This window comes from Zalophus californianus, chromosome 13, assembly GCF_009762305.2.
Source record: "Zalophus californianus isolate mZalCal1 chromosome 13, mZalCal1.pri.v2, whole genome shotgun sequence".
Lineage (NCBI taxonomy): Eukaryota > Metazoa > Chordata > Mammalia > Carnivora > Otariidae > Zalophus > Zalophus californianus.
The window spans coordinates 46,215,194-46,237,619 of record NC_045607.1 but is presented as its reverse complement, the minus strand read 5'-3'; the positions used below and the strand labels follow the sequence as shown (position 1 = coordinate 46,237,619).

At 39.3% G+C, this 22,426-nt stretch overlaps 1 protein-coding gene across 13 annotated transcripts in view; it reads right to left on the bottom strand.

Annotated features, from left to right (window-relative positions):
* ELAVL2 (ELAV like RNA binding protein 2) overlaps nucleotides 1-22,426 on the bottom strand; it is a 163,585-nt gene that overhangs the window by 38,175 nt on the left and 102,984 nt on the right. For all 13 annotated transcript variants that reach the window (XM_027616907.1, XM_027616908.1, XM_027616916.1 and 10 more), the window contains one exon: nucleotides 2,484-2,587. In XM_027616907.1, the coding sequence (XP_027472708.1) occupies nucleotides 2,484-2,587 (104 nt within the window). The remainder of the gene's footprint in view (nucleotides 1-2,483; nucleotides 2,588-22,426) is intronic.

Sequence of the window (22,426 nt, the reverse complement as noted above, 5' to 3'; positions counted from 1 at the left end):
TAGCAAAAGAACTGACTCACTAGAATGAAATAAGAGTGGCTATTTCTGGAATGGAGAAAAGGGTATGTTGTGGTGTGAGCCATCCCAACCATCTATTCCAATTTCATCTTAACCACAACTCAGGACCTCAACACTAAGATAAATTAGCAGCAATTCTGGAAATCAATTTAACACGGGGAGGCCTGCAAAAGTCCTCAGGAGTACAGAGAGCACAGAAAACAAACTGAAGATAACTGAATATTAGAGGGTTTTTTTTTTTTAACGGCATTTGTTATTACTTAATAGTAACAGTGCTTAATAGTACTAATAAAACAAGGCGCCTGGGTGGCTCAGTCGTTAAGCATCTGCCTTCAGCTCAGGTCATGATCCCAGGGTCCTGGGATTGAGCCCCGCATCGGGTTCCCTGCTCAGCGGGAAGCCTGCTTCTCCCTCTCCCTCTGCCCCTGCTTGTGTTCCCTCTCTCGCTGTGTCTCTCTGTCAAATAAATAAAATCTTTAAAAAAAAAAAAAAAACAGTACTAGTAAAAGGTTAACCTTTGTGACACAAAAAATGTGCAGAGAAGTATAGAAATTAGAAAAAGCAATTCAGATTAAAAAACCAAGTCCTTGTGGGGTGCCTGGGTGGCTCAGTCATTAAGCGTCTGCCTTCGGCTCAGGTCATGATCCCGGGATCCTGGGATCGAGCCCCGCATCGGGCTCCCTGCTCAGTGGGAAGCCTGCTTCTCTCTCTCCCACTCCCCCTGCTTGTGTTTCCTCTCTCGCTGTGCCTCTCTTAAAAAAAAAAAATTCGAGGGGGAAAAATTAGATTTCTAATACAGTCTATGATCACAAGGACTTTTTTTTTTAAGATTTTATTTATTTATTTGACAGAGAGGAGATAGTGAGAGCAGGAACACAAGCAGGGGGAGTGGGAGCAGGAGAAGCAGGCTTCCCGCTGAGCAGGGAGCCCCATGCCGGGCTCAATCCCAGGACCCTGGGATCATGACCTGCGCCGAAGGCAGATGCTTAACGACTGAGCCACCCAGGCACCCCTTGCCCCCTCAAATTTTGGTAGCACAATAACCAGCTCATTTTCTGGCTAAAGAGTGAATTTTTTCAAAGGACATCTTCTTAATCAACAAATATGTAGAATTCTTGGACATCTTACATCCAAATATATTTGGGAGCCCCCCATACAGTTCCCTTTAGATGAGACAGGGCTGGGAGGCATTGCCTATGGGCCAATAAATATAAAGAATGAGATGTCAAAACTATCCAGAGCTAATGAATTACCTTAGCTGACAATTCTGAGAGAAGCAACTTTTAAGCACAGAGATGACACTGCATTTCCAGATTTCTGAAAAAATGAGCAGAAATCTTCTAGACAAGTCTCTAAGCAAGATGGATGCCACAGTCAGCCTTGACTAACTTCCCCTCACCACTTCAGGCTATAGTCTGAGCTGACTTCTTAAATCAAGGGTGGAAAATAGGTTCCAACTTGAGTCAACTGATAGAGGTTGTCTGGAGCACTATTTTGAAAAATATTTGGGAGCCACATCTAGACTCAGTGAGAAAGACTGCCATGATTGATCGGCAATATCTGCACTGGGCAGGAGAGGCAAAATTGATGGCACGTGCACTAAGCATTTGCCAGAAGCAACATCCCTTTTATTTTCTAAAAAGAAATCTATACTGCAAATTGTATTTACCTCTTATCCAGACACAATCTATGTCGGCATTCCAAAAATTCAAAAAAGCTGGAAAATACCCACAAATTACCGACCAATTGTCTTGAAAAACATAACAGGAAAAATAACCTGTGTGGCATGTAAGCAGGTCCAGTCAGTCTCCTCAAAGTTAGAGCAGGGTCAGAACAGAGCCGAAGGACCACATCCAGCTTCCCAGCTGTTTTTTATGATCCAGGAGCTAAGAATGATTTTTACATTTTTAAATGACTGGGACAAAAGAAAAAGACTATTTTGTGACACATGAATAGGACATGAAATTCAAGTTTCAGCTTCCATAAATAAAGTCTTCTAAGATCACAGTCGCATCCATTCATTCCCGTAGTTACTGGCTATGGCTGCTTCAAGCTACAAGGGCAGAGCTGAGAAGTCATGACAGAGACTGCATGGCCCACAAAGCCTAACATATTTACTACTCGGCCCTTTACAGAACAAGTCTGCCAAGCCCTAGGCTCAAAGAACTGGTCAAAGGTTTCCTCAAGCTATACTTCTCCAAAGGAAGGAGATGTAATTCAGCAGGCTTCATAGAGTACTTAGCACAGAAAGTTGCTGCCGTCCGCCCCTCCCCTTAATACAGGAGTGATTACATAAAATGCTCGTGAACAGTTTTCCCCCATCATGCAACAAACAAAAAATTCTGCTATGCCTCCCAGAGAAGTGTCTATGCGGGCATGAAACAAAGGAAGAGAACTACAAGAAGACCTGAATCATTTTTAATCTCTGTTCTGCAAGTAGATATAAAAAAAATTTTTAAACATACTTTGATTGTTTTGGTTTGAAGTCTCAATCCATTCAGGGTATTGATAGCCTTCTCTGCATCCTTAGGGTCAATGTAGTTCACAAAGCCATATCCCAAGCTCTGCCCTAATGAAAGGGAAGGAGAAAAAAGGCATATATTAGTTCTACACCACTGATGACAGAGATCCACTCTCATTTTGGCATATGGTCAGGTCATTAACACCAGCACGTTTTCTCAATAGTAAAAAGAAGTCTACATTAATTCTCCTAGAAATATACATGTGGTCTTCTTTTTTCAGCTCCTGTCTACTACATTTGCAAGTTTAAACATGTTAGAACTCAGCAAGCTGTGCATTTAAAAACAAAACAACAACCCCACCCTCACCCCCACATCTCCAAAGGATTCCATCAAACATGTCCTGCCTGAGCCAGAGCACCCAGCAGCAAATGCAAGGTTCAGCTTCAGAAACTGTGGGTGCAAGTCTCCGCCAAGCTGCTGAGTGGGCTTCACGGGCACGACTTTTTCAGTTTCATTTTCTTTACCCATAAAAGGGGAAGGCGTCAAGCATCAACCAAGAATCTGTCAGCATTCTGTACATTGTACCCTGACGAATTTACAGCCTTTACCAAGTACAATTATTTCCACTTAAAAGGTGAAGAACCGTGTGTTCACATGTGCACGTATATGTACACATGTACATTTATTTTATAGGAGAGCCTCTTCAAATAAACTGAATACAATTTTCTAAAAAAGGTCTGATGACCTACATAAGGATACAGGGAAATCTGAACACAAAGATTTACACCGAGTACATCCAAGCCAATGAGAACATGCAGGAAAGGAAGAAAGAGTAAAAGAAAAATAATAAAACACAATTTCTGAAGAGTTGCTTAAAAAGGAGTACTGTGTGGTTTTTCCCTATCATCTGAGCGCTCTAACCCCGGCTCAATGATATCCCAGCTCTCAAACAAAATGGAAGGTATTCAAGGGACTGTAATCAATGGAATGCACACATAATTCGAAAGGTCAATTTTTCAACTAAGAGGAAGTTTCTCAGTTTCAGAAGGTAAGAAACACTAAAGGAGAATAAGTAACAAAAATGGACATAAGACAGGTTTAGTCTACTAAAAATCAAACCAAACTAATTAAGGGTTTCCCAGGAGATGCTCAGTAAAGGTCCAAACACTTTTTATTAAATATATTTTTTCATCAATTTCATAGCAAACTGAGGGATTTTTTTTCCTTGACGAGAGAAGGTGCATGTGGTTATGAATACAGGTATTTAGGATAGCCACACTGGTTTCCCTAATGTGGTTCCCTATTAACTACACAAAAAAAGAGAGACAGAACACTAAATACAGTACCAAATAACCATGAAAACTTGTGGTTGTATTTTGGGACCATTATCAGAATTTGGGTGTTGTACAACACCCAAAACTAATATGTCAATTTACCTCAATTAAAAAAAAAAAAAAAATTGGGTAATCATTGCTAACTTATGCCCTCTTATCAAATTGTATTTTTTTTCCTGTTTTTAAAAAAAGAGGGTGACAGAAGAGCTAAAACTCATTCGGTTCATTATTTTTTCTCACACTAATCAGAAATTTTGTTTTACTCATGGTTCTATTTTTAGAAAGTTGCATGGGAAGCCACTGTATTTTAAGCATTCAGTTTTTACTAATTCGACATTTACCAAGGGTCTAATGCATGCATAGTGCCCTCTTACAAAATGTGCTGCAGTTCTATTGTCTTCGAGCAGGATTCAAATGGGCTAAACATAAAAGCTGCTCAAGGAAGCAGTTTTTGATGGACGCACAGGAGTTCTAATCCTGCCTCTGCTGTTTACCAGCTCTCTGACTTTGAAGAAGCTGCTCAACTTCTCTGAGCCCTATCGTCCTTATTTCTAAAATTAGAGTAATTTCTACCCAACAAGGTTGCTGAGGCAGTGATGAGAATATTCACTACTGATGAAAGTAAACCACTTTAGTCAAAAGATAAAAAAAAAAACATATCCACTATATGTTAATGAGGTTCCATGTATTCATTTAAAATTAAATCAGGAGGCCCCTGGGTGGCTCAGTCCATTAATCGGTTAAGCATCTGACTCTTGATTTCAGCTTCGGTAGTGATCTCAGGGTTGTGGGATCAAGCCCCTTGTTGGGCTCTGCTCCAAATTCTCTCTCTTCCTCAGCCCTTCCAACACCACCCCCCCGCAATGCTCACTCGCTCTCTCAATAAAATCTTTTAATAAATAAATAAAATCAGGAAGATGCTACAAATATAATGGGTAAAGGAAAGGCAAGCTGAATATTGTATAGTTTTGTCACACTGCTATTCTATAATAAAATGTATCAAATCAATTAAAACCGCATTAAGACTATTTCTCCTATATGGCACTATCACACCTGCATTTTAGCAGCTTCTAATTAATCGAGGTGCTTTTTCAACCTTGGTCACACACTGGAATCATCTACAAAACTTAAAAAAAAAACCATAAAACAAAAAAACTATTGCCTGAGTCCTAGTCCCAAAGACTTTTATTTTATTGGTCTATCATGAAGCACTGGTACCAGGTTTTTCAAATTATGCTGATTCTAACATGCAGCCAAGGTTGAAAATCAGTTTCAATGGTGAGAGATAATCTGGGGCTGCAAATCTAGCATCTGGGACCCTTGAGAGGGGCCACGTGCTAAGGGTCTGGGCATGTGAAGACACCCTGCAGGAAGACTGTCTTTTTTACAGATGCATCTTCAGATACAAGTGATGTCTTCCCACCAAAACCCTTCAAGTTACCCAGCACTTCAGAGAAACCGTTCACTGGCCTGAGGAGGTCACTCTCAGGCACAGCAGTGCCTGCTGGAGTTGGGTCACCAGGTAAAGGAGAAAGCCTGCCGGGTCAATCCCTGCTTAGCTGTCCGCCAGGCTGGCCTCTGAGAGCTTACTGCTAAGCACACAATAGGCACTCAAAAGCTTGCTAAATGAATGAATGAGAAACACAGTGGTGTTATGCATTTAACCAAAGGCATTATCATCAATATCACGTCAGATGGTCCATCCACTAAATGGGTCTTTGACTTGACCCTCCCCCATAGCAATCATGGCTAGCTGATGAGTCAGCCATGTTTCTACTACCTGTAAATTGACTACACTCAGACAACATTTTATCCCCAAATGACTTCTCCACAAAGTTTCTAATTTGTTTAGTGGCGTTATTAGGAAAATCACCACCCATCAATTAGAATGTGTTTGAGGTAAGCAAAATTTTACTATTAATCTAAGGAAGATAATACAAAAGGAGATATTTGCTGCAAAAGGGTTACATTTCTAAATCCACTATAGATGAATTAGCATGTTGGCACCAGAAGCACAAGGGAGTTTGGAACTTGAGCAATTTTCACTTTAAGTTATTACTGAATACTTAACAATATATAAAGGTTTCACAGATGATACCAAGATAGGCAAGGCTCCACCCCCCATTCTCACCTTCCAGCTGTGTGGTGTTTCACTGTTTAATTTTAGCCTCACATATATCATGTGAGATACTCATTTTCTTCTCCTGAAAGGGAGATACGATTTTTGAAGCTGTGCAAGGTCAATTAGCATCCTCAAATCAAAAAAGCAGGTAGGAAGTAGAGACAAGATTTGAATCCAGGACTCTCAAATGCTAAGCTCTTCTGCACTCAATTCATAGCTAGTTAATATATGAACCCAGACCATCTTCAATATGAAGTATAATGTAACCAGGCATTTTCGAAGAGGGTTCTACCACAAACTGTTTTGAGACAGTTGTCCACTGTCTCAAATCCCTGTAATTCATGTGCAAATATCAGTTTCAGTATATATGAATTTAATGTTATTATTCATTCCTATGACAAAGTAAATTGTATCTTATATAGTGACCACTTCACTTCAGGTTATCCTGAGTACAGATTTTTAAAAAAAATAAAAGAAGTACCAAGTCAAAATCAAGAAAGATTATTTAGCCAGGATCCGCTGTTTCCCACTCTTGTATTCATCAGCTAGTAACAGTCATAAACCACCAGGGAAGGCTTGGAAACCAAGCATCATCTATCCATACCATTCAAATCTAGTTTTCAAATCATTCTGAATTTAGAACGTGCATATTGATAATCCCAAAACCAAGAATCCTTTCTTTAAAAAAAATTTATAAAGCTCTACATTTAAATTCCAAGTATAAAGAAGCCGAACATGATTAAAAGAAAACTGAACAAAACGACAAAGCCCCTTCCAAAAAAAACCTTCAAGACAAATCGTATCTTTAAAAGCCAAAAAATTCCTTCTGGTAACTGGACATCAAGAATAACGTCAACATCACTTGTCCCCAGCTATCCTTACAAGCAACCTGTGGTCTCAAGGCTCGTAGGGATTTTTGGAACCATTGATCCAAGGCTTGGTCCAAACGGCCATGGCAAGGATTCTAGAATCCCACCACAGAGAAAGCCACATGAACAATCACGTGGCCTAAGACCTCCACACAGGCACTGAAGACTCCAGGTCAATGCCACACTTCAGCACATGTATTCCATACTCTGTGTGTGGGAATGCCTTCTTTTTTGCATTGTCCTGTTTAATCTAATATATATGCCACAGAAGATCCTTCACAAGAGGTAGAAAAATCACGTACAGACTGCTCCTGGCATGAGACGAACAGTGAGAAGCAGGCTACTTAGAACCACAGTCAAGTGATCTACAAGCACAGAGCTGAAGCACTCCACAGGCCTCCGAGTGGGACCGAGGCGGGGGTCAGGGAAGGGGAAATCAGGAAGAGTCCTTACAGTAACAAAGTGCTGGTGGGGCACACAGCAAACGCCAGTTTATCCCAAACTGTGCATAATTCAAAGCAGCAGCCATTCCCCTGCCATCTACATTGCTTTTATTAGCATACTTTAATTAAAAATTTAATTGCATATTTTAATTAAAAATACACAATCTTCTGGACCCATTTAATTCAAAGGTCACTTTATTTAGTCTTTTCTATTTCAAATTACTACCAATGTGCAGAATATCAAATTACCCCCCTCAGGTTTAAAGGTAAAGGTAACAGACCTCCATAATTCTTGATCATAAACCTGGTACGTTAATTTTATCCAACTAATATTAAGTGAGACCCTTCTCAACACGGAACTGTGGAAAGTAAAATTCTGTATTACAAAAAGCCATCCTACGTATTTCTCACCAACATTTAGCACTCATTTGTTCAACAATTGTAGAAAGTCTATTTTCTGCTAGTCCCCAAGGACAAAATGTTCCTCTTCATAAAAATCTCAATTCTGGGGCTCTGGGGTGGCTGTCGGTTAAGCGCTGAACTCGTGGGTTTCTGCTCAGGTCATGACCTCAGGGTGATCTCAGAGCCCTGAGAGCAAGCCCCTCGGCAGGCTCTATGCTCAGCAGGGAGACAGCTTGAGGTTCTCTCTCCCTCCCTCTCCCTCTGCCCCTCCCCCCCACCACTTGCTGACATGCTCGCTCATGCTCTCTCTTTAAAATAAATAAAATCTTTGAAAACAAAAACCCCTACCTCGGCTAGAAGGAGACAAGAGAACAAGCTCCACAGTGTACTAGAAGAAAATAAGGGCTAAAGAGATAAAAGAAGCAGAGAGCAGAGTGTTGGGGGAGAGGGGTCAGGGCTGCTATTTATATAAGGTGGGGCTCATCCAGAAGGTAACATGTGATCCAAGGCTTGAAGGAGTAACTCACAGTCTAACAGGAAAGCTTTGTAAGACGGATTTCAGGGCAAGGGGTACCCCATAGGGGTAACCTATCCTGCCCGTTCTAACAGCTAAATCTGCCCCTCCTCCCCACCCCACCTCTGCATTAGCACAGATCCTCATGTATTATTCTAAACTGGACTATTGCTACAATACCCTAAGCCATCAATCACCCTTTCCCTAGACTCCTGTGAACTCCTAAACCAGCTGTCCTCATCATGATGTTGCCCAGATGAGCTTCCAATTATGCTCTGGTTTCCCAGGTAGTCATCGGCTTCTTGTTTACTTCCACTACTCCTCCACACATACCCTAAAATGCACCTTCAGTTCCCTGTGCCTGGAATACACATCTCCAACTGGCCAATTCCCACATACCCTTGGAGACTTTCTCTAAGACCCTTTCCCTGACACAACTTGTCCCACTCCCAGTACACACTGTTCAATGCGCCTCCGTCCTTCCACAGCCCTTATATTATATACCTTTATCTTACTACACATGGGTAGTGAGTCAACTTGGATTACCATCTCCCCACCCCGCTTTAAACTGTTGAGCAAGGGCAAGCTGAGAATAGTTCCTGGCACAGGAAACCCTAGCACAGATTATTAACTACATGTTCACTGAATGAATGAACAAATGAGCTAATGAACAAAGGAACAGCCATCTGCCTTTCAAGAAATTACGGTTTAGAGGAGAGATACCCTGCTCCCAACGTCCCTACATTGTTTCAGAAGGGTTACAGAACAAAGGTGTTCAAATGTTACAGTGTTCTGTCCTTATAAGGGAGTGATGTGAGATGTATTTTTTAAAATAGTTCATGTAAAATTTTTCATGAAAAATTTCGACAAATACCATTTAAATGAAATCTCAATTTTAAAAAATGTCACCTAGAGTAATTTGATAGATTTACATAAATCTGTTTCACAAATCTGTAAGTATGAATTATGGGATGTCAGCATATAATTTTGTTGAAAGTGCTTTTTCACTAATATAATTAAGTCTGCCGAGACTATTCATGTACAAGTCAAATAAAATGCAGAGTGAATTCTGTAAAAACCTGGTAGTTGAATCAACAATAAAAGGTGACTATGCTGATTGATGTGTATCTATTATTTCATTTAGAGCAGTAGCAATGTTTTATGAAATAAAAAAGGACAAAAGCAGCATGAATCTTTTCTAAATCCCACAGTTAGCAGAAACAGGTCACTATGGTCCTCTCTGAGAAGCAAGACTATTTGCAATCTCAAGCCTAATACTGTAATACTTAAAAAAAAAAAAAAATTTGAAAAGATTCACTGTCTCCAAACGCGGCCCAATATAAAACTTCATCCCCTAACAAAAAAAGCAAATAATTTGAATTAAGAAAACAAGTTTACTCCGGGGGTAGGGGCGGGGGTGCAACTTTTGTTTTTAAAGACAGACCTATCCCTTTCCCTCATTGTAACACCCTTCTTTCCTCCTCCCCCAAACACACGCTAGAGTTCCAAATGTGTTGTGATTCTTCAGATGGACTTTCTGTTCTTGGGCATTGGTTATGTGTGTCTGTTCAGACAGGCTGTGCACTGCAACTCTGGCACCAAAGCAGGGAGCACCAGACTTTCCAAAGGAGCTCTCTTAATATCTCGGATCTGATGTGTAACAAAACCATGTGGATACCACACACATCAGGGGAAAGGTTTGAGAGAATCTTAGGAGAACAGAGGGATGCAATCCTCTCCAGTCACGTTTTCTCTCCAAATTTTAATTCCTGACTTAGCCTGAGTCACCTCAGATGTAGCACGCCAGATGCAGCAAGACCTTTCATTTAAACACTCAACTAACTCAGGTCAAATTAAACAGGTCCTCCTAGCTGCCCTCTAATGAGGAAGATCAAATTGTGAGGCACAGGACTAGTGAGATCCTATTACCACAAAACAAGCTAGCCTCCCTGAAAGCTCAGAGCATTTTTACCAGCTTCCCAAAGGACATTACCAGGGATTAGCACAAGGAAGGAGAATTCAACCTAGACGCTCACATAATACAGAAAACAGATGGCTCACTCGAGGACTTATCTTCCACCCAAATGTTAATAAAGCTGGCCTAAGACTAAAATGCCCCAATATTTTAAAAAGGTTTTTAGGACTTCACAAATATATTGAGATAATAGAGAAGACTTTAAATTGTAACTTTTCTGCTGAAATCAAAGTTGTAAATAGTGATCATGTGGTAAATATTACCTAAGCAGCCTAATTCTAAAAGGAGCTGTTAACATCCTCAGCACCAAGGCATTTTCCTTTCAAGTTAATTTTAATGGCCATATCTGTCCTCTGATTATGCAACTGACAGAGCTCTATTTTCCTATGGTTCCAATACCAGTAATTATGAATCTGCTGGCAATGCAGCATGACCTGCAAGTTGGTGAAACTGTGGATTCTTAATACACCACAATTTCAGACAACATTAAGAACTCCCACACAATTCAGTCTTAGGCTATGGAGAACAGCAACAGCATATTAAATTCGTGAGTACTGCACATGGGTACTAAGATGTCTTGCATCCAAGACCAGGAAAATTAGAAAATAAGATCTTTATCGAAAGTGAGGAAAATAAGCCAATTGTTCCAGCAAATACATCTCAGAATAAGACTTCACGTTGGAAGTTCTCTAGCCAGAGACAGTGAGCATCTCACTGTAGATGTATTGTAGCATCTCAACACCACAGTTAAAATAAAAGCCAGCTCTCATTACTTACTAATTTAGGTAGTTGCCCTCAAAAAAAAAATGAGCAGTGCTACCTTAAATACTGGAACTGCCCCCATAATGAGAGCAAAAGCTAAAAAACTGGCAGGTGGCTAGAAAGTCAGACACTACAGTTCAAAAACAAAAACAAAAAACAAACAAAAAAACACCTAACAACTTTCTTCGTTAAAAAACAACAACAACAACAACTCTGAGCTAAGGCAAAACTACTTTCAGCAGATCTAGGTCAGCCCCCACATTCTCATTTCTTTATTGATTAACTCTAGAAAAATTTTTTCTTTTTTTTTTTCTTTTTTTTAGGTAGGCCCACATTAAGCATGGAGCCCAACACAGGGCTTGAACTCATGACCCTGAGATCAAGACTGGAGCTGAGATCAAGAGTCAGATGCTTAACCGACTGAGCCACCCAGGTGCCTCTATACAAATTTCTTATAATTCTACATACACTACACACACACACACACACACACACACACAGGCTGAGTTATTTGCTTTATCCTGTGCTTTCCTAAAAGGCAATGGAGTTGTTCATGTAAATATCATTTGAGATGAGGGCAAAAGAACTGTATATCTCAAAATATTGTTGTGGTAAAGAGAGAAATCAGTTAACAACTGCAGTAGTAAAAAGGGCATCTGCTGTTGCTTGCACTACCAACTGGTGTCAATCTATGCACACATGTACACACACACTCATATACATACACACACACTAGTGAGCAGTCCATCAAAAAGCAATACAGCTTAACGTGTTTTTCTCTCTTTGTAAGACATTTTTATTTAGATATTGCAAGAAAAAAAATTTAAACATCCTAAAACACTAGAATTAGCTCAGTGCCCTTTGAAACTGTGTCAAAGAATCTCACAAACCACTATGATGAGCTCCCTGTTTTGTCCAGAACAATGGGAAATATTAGTCTACAAATCCCACCACTTCCACCTGATTAAAAAATCTTGAGATAAATTTTCTTCTTGAACACGTAACAGTTTGTGTTAAAAAAAAAAAAAAAAACTCATCCAAAAGTTAAAAGCTCACCAGCCAAAGCCTTCCCATACAAAAAACTAAGTCTATGGGAAAAGTCTGTTCCTACGGGTCCATGACTGCTTTTATCTAAGCTTTCTAGAAACAAACAGTACCACTGCCTAATTATAATCTGGCATCAAGCAACTTTTAAGTCTTCCAATACACATACTCATATTTAATTCTCACAATAAAGCTCTGTGTAGATAGATCTGTACCAATTTCATATTTATAAATTTGGAGGCCCAGACATGCTAATTAACTTGCTCAAAGGCACACAGTTAGCTGGTTAATGGTAGTTAGGTTTCTCCAAAGCCAGGGTTGACCTTTCCAAAGTTGGTCTTCCCGGGATATACTTAACTGCCTTTGGCCAAGTTTGGGAATTACACTGAAGCAGAGTTCCGTGTATCCAAAGGTCACGTTTTCAACCAGGATATTCATAATCTCCAAATACACCTGCAACTTTTTTTCTTGTTGTCATGTCATCGATTGACTGGAACTTCACCATTCTTTCCTAATCCATCAAGATATTATGTACAAAAGAAAAAAAAAAAACTAGAAAAAAAAAGGAATGGCATGCCGCAGGTGCACAAACCATTTAAATCCTCAAAACAAATCCATCATTACAAAACAGATTAGAGATATCCACATTATAAAAAGATTCATTTAAAACAGGACTTGATTTGCATACTCTTTTTCCAGAAACTCAGAAAGCAATTCTTATGGCTAAAGCCAAACATGTTTGCTACTGCCAAAATTGTCTCCCACACAAGACACTTCTCTCGTCAGCAGATTGCATTGAAATGCTTTTATACGCACAGTGTGGTTTCCTAGCTAAAGAAAAGCAGGTGGGATCAATACCACATGCTCTCTGCCCTCTTTAGATCTTTGCTTAAAAATTTAAAGCATGACAGTAAATAAGGGAGATGCAGGCACCTAATGAATGTGGACCATCTATGGTTAATCACTGGAGTTTCATGCTCAACCAGCACAAACTTGCAAAAGATATATTTAGTTGGCTGAAACACAGAAGAAACTTAGGAGTTTCTTGACAGAGAAATAAGGAAATAGGCATACGGAGAAGAGCTAACGTGTAGAGAAAGAGGAGATGGTTGGACCAAAGGCGTGGCTGAATGCTGAATGAACAGCACGTGGTCTGTGTAGAAGGAAGCTGACCATAAGAACGGGGACGCCCCACATGAAGGTCAGTAGTGGTCATACTGCAGCATGCACCAAGCAGGGAGGGACAATGAAGAAAAGATGAGAGAGAAATTTAGGGAGGTTAACTTCGGAAGCCTAGAACAATCAGGACATACAAATCTAAGATCAAGAAGACCATTGAGGAAGAAATTTTGATAAGCCAGAAAAAGGATCTGGACCCAAATGTCTTTCATTCAAGTCCCCAGAGATCTCTAAAAAACAAAAATTACAGGATAAAAACCCATGACCTCTTTCACAAGTCCCTACAAATCTGAAATGGCTAACCTCCTATCTATTCCTTATTCTCCTAGTCCACAAAACCTTTTGCTCATGCTACCCTTCTCTGAGCCTCTACTCTGACCTTAGAATAAGCATGATTAACTGGACCCAAAATTGAACTTTTGGACCAACTACTACACCCAAAACTGAACTTTTGGACCAACTATTCTTTTCTTTCGGTGGGCCTTCCATAATAAGGGCCAGGAATGGAATCAAAGGCAAACTCTCCTACCCCAGTATCTCTGTACTTCCATGTACCTTCTCACCTTCATAACACTAACAAAAGACAAGGAACCTTCTAAACCTTAATACTCAGCAATTAAAATAGAGCACCAACCCAAGAGCCTCTCTAATATTCATTCATTATGCAGCTAACAGATATGGATAACTCCAGCCATCAAACAGCAAAACCCAACTTGACTACCCAGGGAAGACTTATGATCTTCCAAAACCTCCAATATACCTGAAACCTCCCCCGCACCAACCCCCAGTTAAGTTGCTCTTATGGGTGGAAAGTGTTAATAGTACCATAAACAAACACAAAGTGTTAAATCTTATTTTGACATTTTGTGCAGCTAACACAAGGTTATACACGATTTCTGAATGCACCCACATGCCTAAGTCCTACACATACAAATGGTGATACCAAGTCAAAAAAGAAAGAGTTAAGAGGGGAAGGCTGGGTCATTTAAGAAGGGGACCCTGGGGGGCATGTGGCTGGCTTAATCAGTTAAGCATCAAACTCTTGATCTTAGCTCAGGTCTTTATCTCAGGGTCATGAGTTCGAACCCCATGTTGGGCTCCACACTGGGTGTGGGGGCCTACTTAAAAAAAGCGGGGGAGGAGACCATGGATAGCATCACATCATCATCTGGAAAAAAAAAGTTTCAAATCAAGCAAAAACATGTATCATTTCACCTTCTTATCTGTATCACTGATAAAGTATACTCAATATATGTAACAAGGTTTCACTTGGGGACTTTTCACTTTAGTTCATTTTATTTCAATAAAAAAATACCATAATTAAATGAGAGATATTTTTAGCGAAGACAAAGGAAGTAAAATTCCAAAGGACATCCACTGTCCCCAACTGACACAAAAATTTAGGTATAAATAACATGTGATTTTCCTTTTGTACAGCACATTTTGTTTAGTTTATATTTAATAAAGAAAGGCATTACCTTTTCAAGAGGATACGGGGAACATGGTTGTCCTCCCCCCGGCAATAGTCACACAAAAGGACTGATTTTTATACTTAGGAGAAATCCCCAAACAGACCAATTGTGTTTGGTCAGGTTAGGGTATAAATGCTGACTATAAAGGAAACGTATTTAAATACTGCAGACACAGCTTCAAGGACCTCAAGAAAGCCCTCTCTGAACCAGTAAAGAGAAAACAATCTAGAGAGGAAGCCAGTAGTACTAGGTGAGAGTTTAAAAGCTGCAGGTCAGATGGGAACCATGGCTACAAACTAAGTCCAAAAGGTACCCAGACAGAAATAAATATCCATTTTGTTTTTGCTGAGGGACAGCTATGTTACAGCAACCGCTCTGAGACCATAGGGCAATTTGCCTGCCAATTAACAGATGGCTTCTAAAAAGAAATACAAAATGGTCGGGCTCCCATGATTGGCACATTCATATCACATACACATCTCTGACAAAATAACCTAGTTTAAAAGTTGAAAAGATTAACTATTGTGATCCTCCAAATTTAAAATTCACACACTTTAATTAAGAAGCAAATGCTTAAAAGATTTTGCTCAATGACTCATTAGCACACAAAAGTGATGTGTCCCTGTCCTCATCAGCATCACAGTAAATGCACCATCACACTGACCTCGAGAAGCACAGAGGCTGCCCTCTTACCACTGACTAAAAAGTATATTAAAAAGGTAATATGCAAATCATATACCCCACAACTTAGTCCATCTGACCACTGCTGCTAACTCTGGACACAATTTCCCCCACGAAACAGGAAAAACCTAAACACAAAAATAATCTTTTTAACTTACTACCATTTTATCATCTCAAGTACCCATGAACCTAAAGCAAGATGGTGGGAAAAAGAATTTCATTCAACCAGTGCACCTAGGGTGCCTGGCTGGCTCAGTTGGCAGAGCATGCAACTCAATCTTGGGGTTGTGAGTTTGAGCCCTACATTGGGTACAGAGATTCCAAAATAAATAATTAAAGAAATACTAGGTACCTACACTTATGGTTTATTTTAAGGACTTTTTTTAAAGGCTTTTTTTATCTTTTTTAATTTCTTTAGCTGAGTGAGCACAAGCAAGAGCAAGTGAGGCTGAGAGAGAGAGGGAGAAGCAGGCTCCCCGATGAGCAGGGAGTCTGACACCAGGCTCAATCCCAGGACCCTGGGACCATGACCTGAGCTGAAGGCAGACGCTTAACTGAGACTGAGCCACCCAGGTGCCCCTATCTTAAGGACTTTTAAAATGATGCTTCTTTCATCTGCTATTACTGAAGTTACCTGATTACATATCTGAGGCTCACTCTTGGGGAAGATGCTGTGTTTTTAATAAGGACGTCTGATGTGGGAAGCAACTTCTACAGACAGAACTCCTAAGCTATTTGGGTCACATCACATGGCAAGTCCGCAAACATATTTCAAGATTAGGGCAAAGAAAGGTGACATAAGGCATCTCATTCAGAATATCCATCTTTTTGCCAGAAGTGTCCCCTATAGAAAAGGGGGCTGGGAGTGTAAGGCCTCCTGCTAACTCAGCCCTAAGATGCACATCTGTGAAAGGATACTTCATCTGTGGAAAAAAGCTAGACTATATGCACTCTCTCATATTCATCCCTGTGACACCATCTACCTTGCCCTTGTCAAGTAAGTTACACAAGTCAGTTCCTACTAGAGAATTGCAATCAGTCATGTTAAAGAGCCTTCTAGCCTGTCAAGTGCTATACAAAACGGTAGGTATTCAAGTACAAGTATACCACTCAGATGACGATTTCACTAAACATTAGTCTTTCAGCTCATTCCAATATTCAATAACCTTTAGTGTCAAGGAGTTTTCTTATGTTGTTGCTGACAATTTTTTCCTTGCTATTTATTTATAAAGGAGATGGGGCCTAAAGAGTATACATTACAAACTAATCTCCTTTATCTTGGGAAAACTTGAAAAAATCTTATGTATGGTGCCAGATCACTTACCAGTCAAGCCCTATCCCCAAACATATTGCAATGTATAAAATAAGGGCTTTTTCTAGCTGTCCTCATAAACACCAACATTATTATGGTAGTCCATTTATACCTAGATTATCAATCTCGTTTTCCTCAAGCAAGAATATTTTCCCAGCAAGAAAACATATATATTCACTGAAATGCATCTCTTTAACCCAAAGCCTTCCATACTGTACTTGGGTTCTTGAACTCCACTCCTCTCTCAAAAAATTACATCTGAGACTAAAGGAAGTAGAACTTATACTGGGTTTAAAAAGCTTTATCTCCTATAGACAGTTGTAAATTGTAAAGGTGTAAAAACTTCAGATACCTCTAAGATTAGTTGAGATTGAGATAAAGATTGACTGGCTCTAAGCAGCATTCTTCTGAAGAAAGGGAGAGGGACAATTCTTTTTCTTAAGCCTCCAGACTATGAAAGATTACATTAAACATCAATTAAACAATTTAATTATGCTCTTCTGTGCTACTGTCACATCTTCATTTTAGTCCTTGCACTCTTGAAACATGGAAATTAACCCGGTATTTCTTCTTATTCCCAGCAATTCTCAAGACTTTTGATTGAATATCCAGAAACAAAAAAAAACTGAAGGTTAATCATAGTGATAACTACATGAGCTATCATATCTTATCAAATGATAGTCCTCAGTCAAATTTAAAAATCTTGCCATCAGACATAATGACTTCCCAATCTTGCCTGTTACCCCAAGACCCTGGATTCCATTATTGCTCACAGAGCTAACTTACCCCTTCACTTTCACTCTCTGTAATTCTCATATAAGTTAAAAGAAGGGAAGCAAAGTTTCTACGGAAACACAAAATGACCAGGAGCCATACTAGACTATTACATTCCCCAAAGGAATCTTGTTTCTTCTGAATGCAGAATCTACAGGCTAATGAAGGTGTTATTCAAAGACTTTCTGTATCATTTCCTTAAATCTATTTGATACCCTGGCCAAACCAGGCCCCTCCGGACCCCCATGCCATATTTCCACTAAAAGCTACTTGAACAGATACCCCATTCTAATCCTTTAAGCTTACATAAATATCTTAACAGGTTGCAGGGTGAGAACGTAAAACCAACTGGATATTCTTTCAAACAATTACAGTTACAACTCTGTATCGGGGACTAGTTAAAGATAAAAGTACTCTAAAAAGGAAAAAGCTAAAACTAGAATTTGATTAAAAAAAAAAACAACAAAAACAAAATACCTTTAGACTGTCCAAAATCGCTGATACTGACAATGTAAACCACTGACTCAGTGGGACAACGGATTTGACACACCATAACCAACCTACTCAGATCCATTTAAAGTGGACTAAGAGCAAACTATATAATTCATTTCAGTGGTATGAAAAAAGCTCTCAGGGACTAGTACCAGGGTTAGGAAAGAGGACTTGGAGAACCGTGCCTTGGAGGCCACTGTGTTATTGACCCAGTGGCACCTTAAGACTGGATTTAAAGCATCAAAATGTGAGGAAATAAAATTGTTCCCTCAGGCTCCAGTGACCTTGAATACAATGAAAGGACTCTGGTTTGCCTGTTTACATGCTGCTCTGCCTCCTTTAAACCTTACTTCAAAAGGAGAATTTAACTTTCTCAGAATAAAGCCGGAAGGTCAAACAGGTTGTGAAGAGTCAAGGACAAGACCACATCTACCGTACAAAGTAAAAAAAATAACCAGATCTATTACCTCAAATGCAGAAATGCAAATTTCTGTGGAGCTGGACAGGAGGTTGGGGGTGGATTTGTGAGCCATATACACTCCCCCTTCAAAATCAAAGCATTATGTAGAAAACAGAGTTCCAACAAAAAGTACAATGATGAGAAAAGAACTCATTAAGAGCTAAAAATAATCTCTAATTCACAATATGCATACGGATTTAACAAAAAAAGGAAAACAAGATGTAAAATTGCATCTGCTAAGTTAACCATGCCCTCGTGGAAATCGCCACCCCCCTTACACAAATCTGTAAAGTCTGTGATGACTGAATAAAAGCAAGGCTTTAAATGTTTTCAATGAATTCCAACAGAAAGAAAACAAAGGGATAGCAATTTTTTTTGGAAGTCTCTGATCTGCTAACACTATAGGAATTCTGGGCTTCTTAACATCCAAACACACAGGTCTCTGCATTTCCCTACCTGAATGTCTTATTTTATGAAATCAGAATATTTGGTAATAGTATTTACAATTTATATTAAAGGGGTACTAGTTTTGGTTTTTTTTTTTTTTTTAGTTTGGACTTTTTAATATCACAACATCAGACTTTCAACATCTGCAAGTACCAAAAAAGTTGAGGATTTTCTCGTTATCCGTAGGCAAGTAAGGACAGAAATCTTACAAAATGTGTTTGAAAACAATTACAAGAAGAAACGAGTTTGGTTTCCCACGCCCATGTAAATTCAGCCTACTTTTAAGGAAGAAGATGTCCATAAAAGTGAAAACAAGCCTCAGTTTTTATCTAACAAATACCTCATGACGCAATTTAACAACCTGCTGACCTTGCAGGCCAGTAATAGTCCACTGGAAGCTCAGCTGAGAGCACCTTCATATTTTAAGTCAAGCTCATTCATTCTGAATAACATGCACACAATACCACACAGAGCAGTAACTCCACACTCCAGCACTCTAGTTCATACAGAATGATGTATTATCAGTAATCATCTTTCTGGACTCCCAAGTCCTGCCTTGAACTTCCTATCCCATTTTGTCCCACCTCTAGAAAATCAATTATCTTGGTCAAATCACCTAGAAAGCAAAAAACAGAACATTAGCTTCGGGTTGTTCCCACATCGTGCCTGAAAAACTGTAAGAATTCTAAGGCACCAGATCTATTTGAAGATCTTTTCAAAATTGGTTCACCTAAGGAATAAAGTCTGCAATTGTTATAACTGAATGTGTATTAACTGGTTAGAAGGGGATAGGATAGAGAGAGAGATGCCTGTGTGTTACTCACTTTATAAAACAAACTCAACCTTTGGAGTCAAATAGCTCAAAAAAGGCTACATTACAAGTAAGTGGCTAGACCGGGATATGAACCCAAGTGTCACACATTCTTTCTAGGCTAAAACCTCTAAAATAGCCTCATTAGGCCACCTCCCTAGCTGGGGAGTAGCAGGTAGCAGGCATTTTGTATCAATGTTAATCCTAAGAACTTGATCCCAAGCTAAGCAAATAACAACCCTAGTGTACATAGGGGTTTGGTAAATCCTATTACCATTGCATTGAAGCCCATCTCACATGGAAAGATACAAAGGAGTGCTATGAACACAGTTTAAATCAAATAGCTCCATCTTGCATTTGTTTCCGTGAAGGAGGTATACAGAGTAAGAATCTTTCTTCTTATTTAGAACAATGTAGAATGATCCTCCATTAGTTAAATACGATATATGATGTAAGGCTGAGTAGATAAATCACAAAAAGATAGTTCTAACTGAGGATCTGTTTCTTCACAATACTTGGAAGAGCTGCCAATGCGGCTTTACAGCTTTAAAGCTTCTCAGAATATAGTTGATGACAGATACCATCACCAATAAAAGGACATTCAATGGTGTCAAAATATTGACACTGCAAAACTTTAAAAAGCGAAACCATGTTTTAAGGAGTAAAACATGCTAACTAAAGCCACTGCATAGTCCTCACAAATCAAACGACACTCACAGGAAATATTTTTTAAAGCTGACCTTTTCAGTTGAAAAGGCAACCTCTGAGGGTTTCCACAGCTCTCAAAATTCAGTAGTAGCAATGCACTACACTGAAAGTCAATTAACTTAGAACAAGCTTGGAAGAAGCTGGTGAATTGTGAAGCACGGTTTTAGCTTCAATGATCAACTCTTCTGTTCAGGAAATATTTAAAAGGAAATGTTCCAACAGGTACAAAATCAAAATGCTTTGCTCTATTCATAATTTGGAAGTTAAAAAACAAAGGCTGACGCTAAAGTAGCGTAATAGATAAGATAGTGAAATAAAAACCATCAAAAGAAAAGCAGGTTGATTTTGTATTACATCATGGAAAAGGGAGGCGGGAGAGTCAATTTCATAGGTGAGGAGAAACAGGATTTGAACATTCTATGGATTACAGAAGGAAGAAGAAATCCTGTATCAGAATTTAATTGTTCTTTATCTTCTCCCATTTAGTTCACCATCTTCTTTCTCTTCTACATTTTTCCATCATTACTAGGACAGACACGAAATAATAAACTTAAAGTGGTTTCTACTCTATGCTACCAATCTCCTGATGCAGAAGTAAACAAAAACTAGAAAAAAAAAAAAAAACAGTGTGAAAAGATCTGGAATAGCAAACAGCACACACGTACTCACACTTGGCTGAATTTTAAGAGGAGGGCCCCTTACAGAAGAACTTCAACTGTGTTTTCTATTAACTGGAATACATTAACAAAGTTTATGTTTTGTACCAAATTAATAAAGGAATCAAGTCATATGCACTCAATGCATGCTCTTAATCTACTGACAAGACAACCATGATCATTCTAGAAGCCTCAGTGATGATACGGGTCAACAAAGCACAGAATCAAAACTCATAAACCTCATTTACACAACAGGTTCAACCTCATTTCCCCAGTAGATATTCTTTTTTTTTTTTTTTTAAAGATTTTTATTTATTTATTTGAGAGAGAGAATGAGAGCCAGAGAGCACGAGAGGGAAGAGGGTCAGAGGGAGAAGCAGACTCCCTGCTGAACAGGGAGCCCGATGTGGGACTCGATCCCGGGACTCCAGGATCATGACCTGAGCCGAAGGCAGTTGCTTAACCAACTGAGCCACCCAGGCGCCCATTCCCAGTAGATATTCTTAAAAATCTGCTGGAAAAATGTGTAACCAGCTCTAGGGAGCTGCAGTACCTTTCTTCATTTCCTTCTAATGGAATAAAGCACAGAGTAACACAAATATCAACATCAAGAAATCAGAGAAACTAAAATCCAGATGATTGACAAACTAATCAGCAATGGTTTTGCTCCAAACTTTTCTATATCCTCACGATAGCTGTCTTTTCTTCCCAGCAACTAGCCATTTCAGGTTGCATTACCATTGGATATCCAAAGAAGAATCTTTTCTGTTTAGGTTTGCTAATTGAAAGTTAATTTATTTCATGATAAAGGGGTCCTAAAGAAGATACCACCCCAAATAATGCCATTTTGGCCTACAATTATTTTGAGCTGAAGGCAATTAATAATCAACAGACACAGACAGTTCTCTTCCCTACCCTTTTCTGCCTACAAAAAAAGTCACAAATTTCCCTTGTGAAGAGGTCCCTGCCCTTGTGCCAGAAAGAGGAGAGCAACTCTCACCACCAGTGATGGAGAGCTGGCACCAAAATGTACAAACAAACCTTGCTAAAATAGCTCCATACCTTCCATTAGTTTCTCCCATGTAAGTCCTGGTCACTTCCCCACAATTTACCAAGCCTCAGAACCCAAACCCCTTTGCCTTTGGTAAAATGGTATAAGCCCCCAAGTCTAACCACTTCTTTGAGTTTCAATTCTCTTTTGTGAGCTCCAGTGCACATAAAATACTAATAAAAATTGTGTGCCTCTCCTGTTAATCCTCCCTGCCCCTGCCCAGTTTTATTTGAGATAGAGTTGACATAAAACACTGTCTAATCTATCCTTTGTTAGGTTCAGTCCCTGGGGACCTGTGAATTAAACTAAGAAAATCAAGGAAAAGATTTTCCTCCCTGATAACGATAAAGGACTGTATTTGGTTTCTTAAATTTGATAAATTTTAAATTTCATCATCCTGAAGTTCTTCATCTAAATTACTCAATGCTGACATTAAAA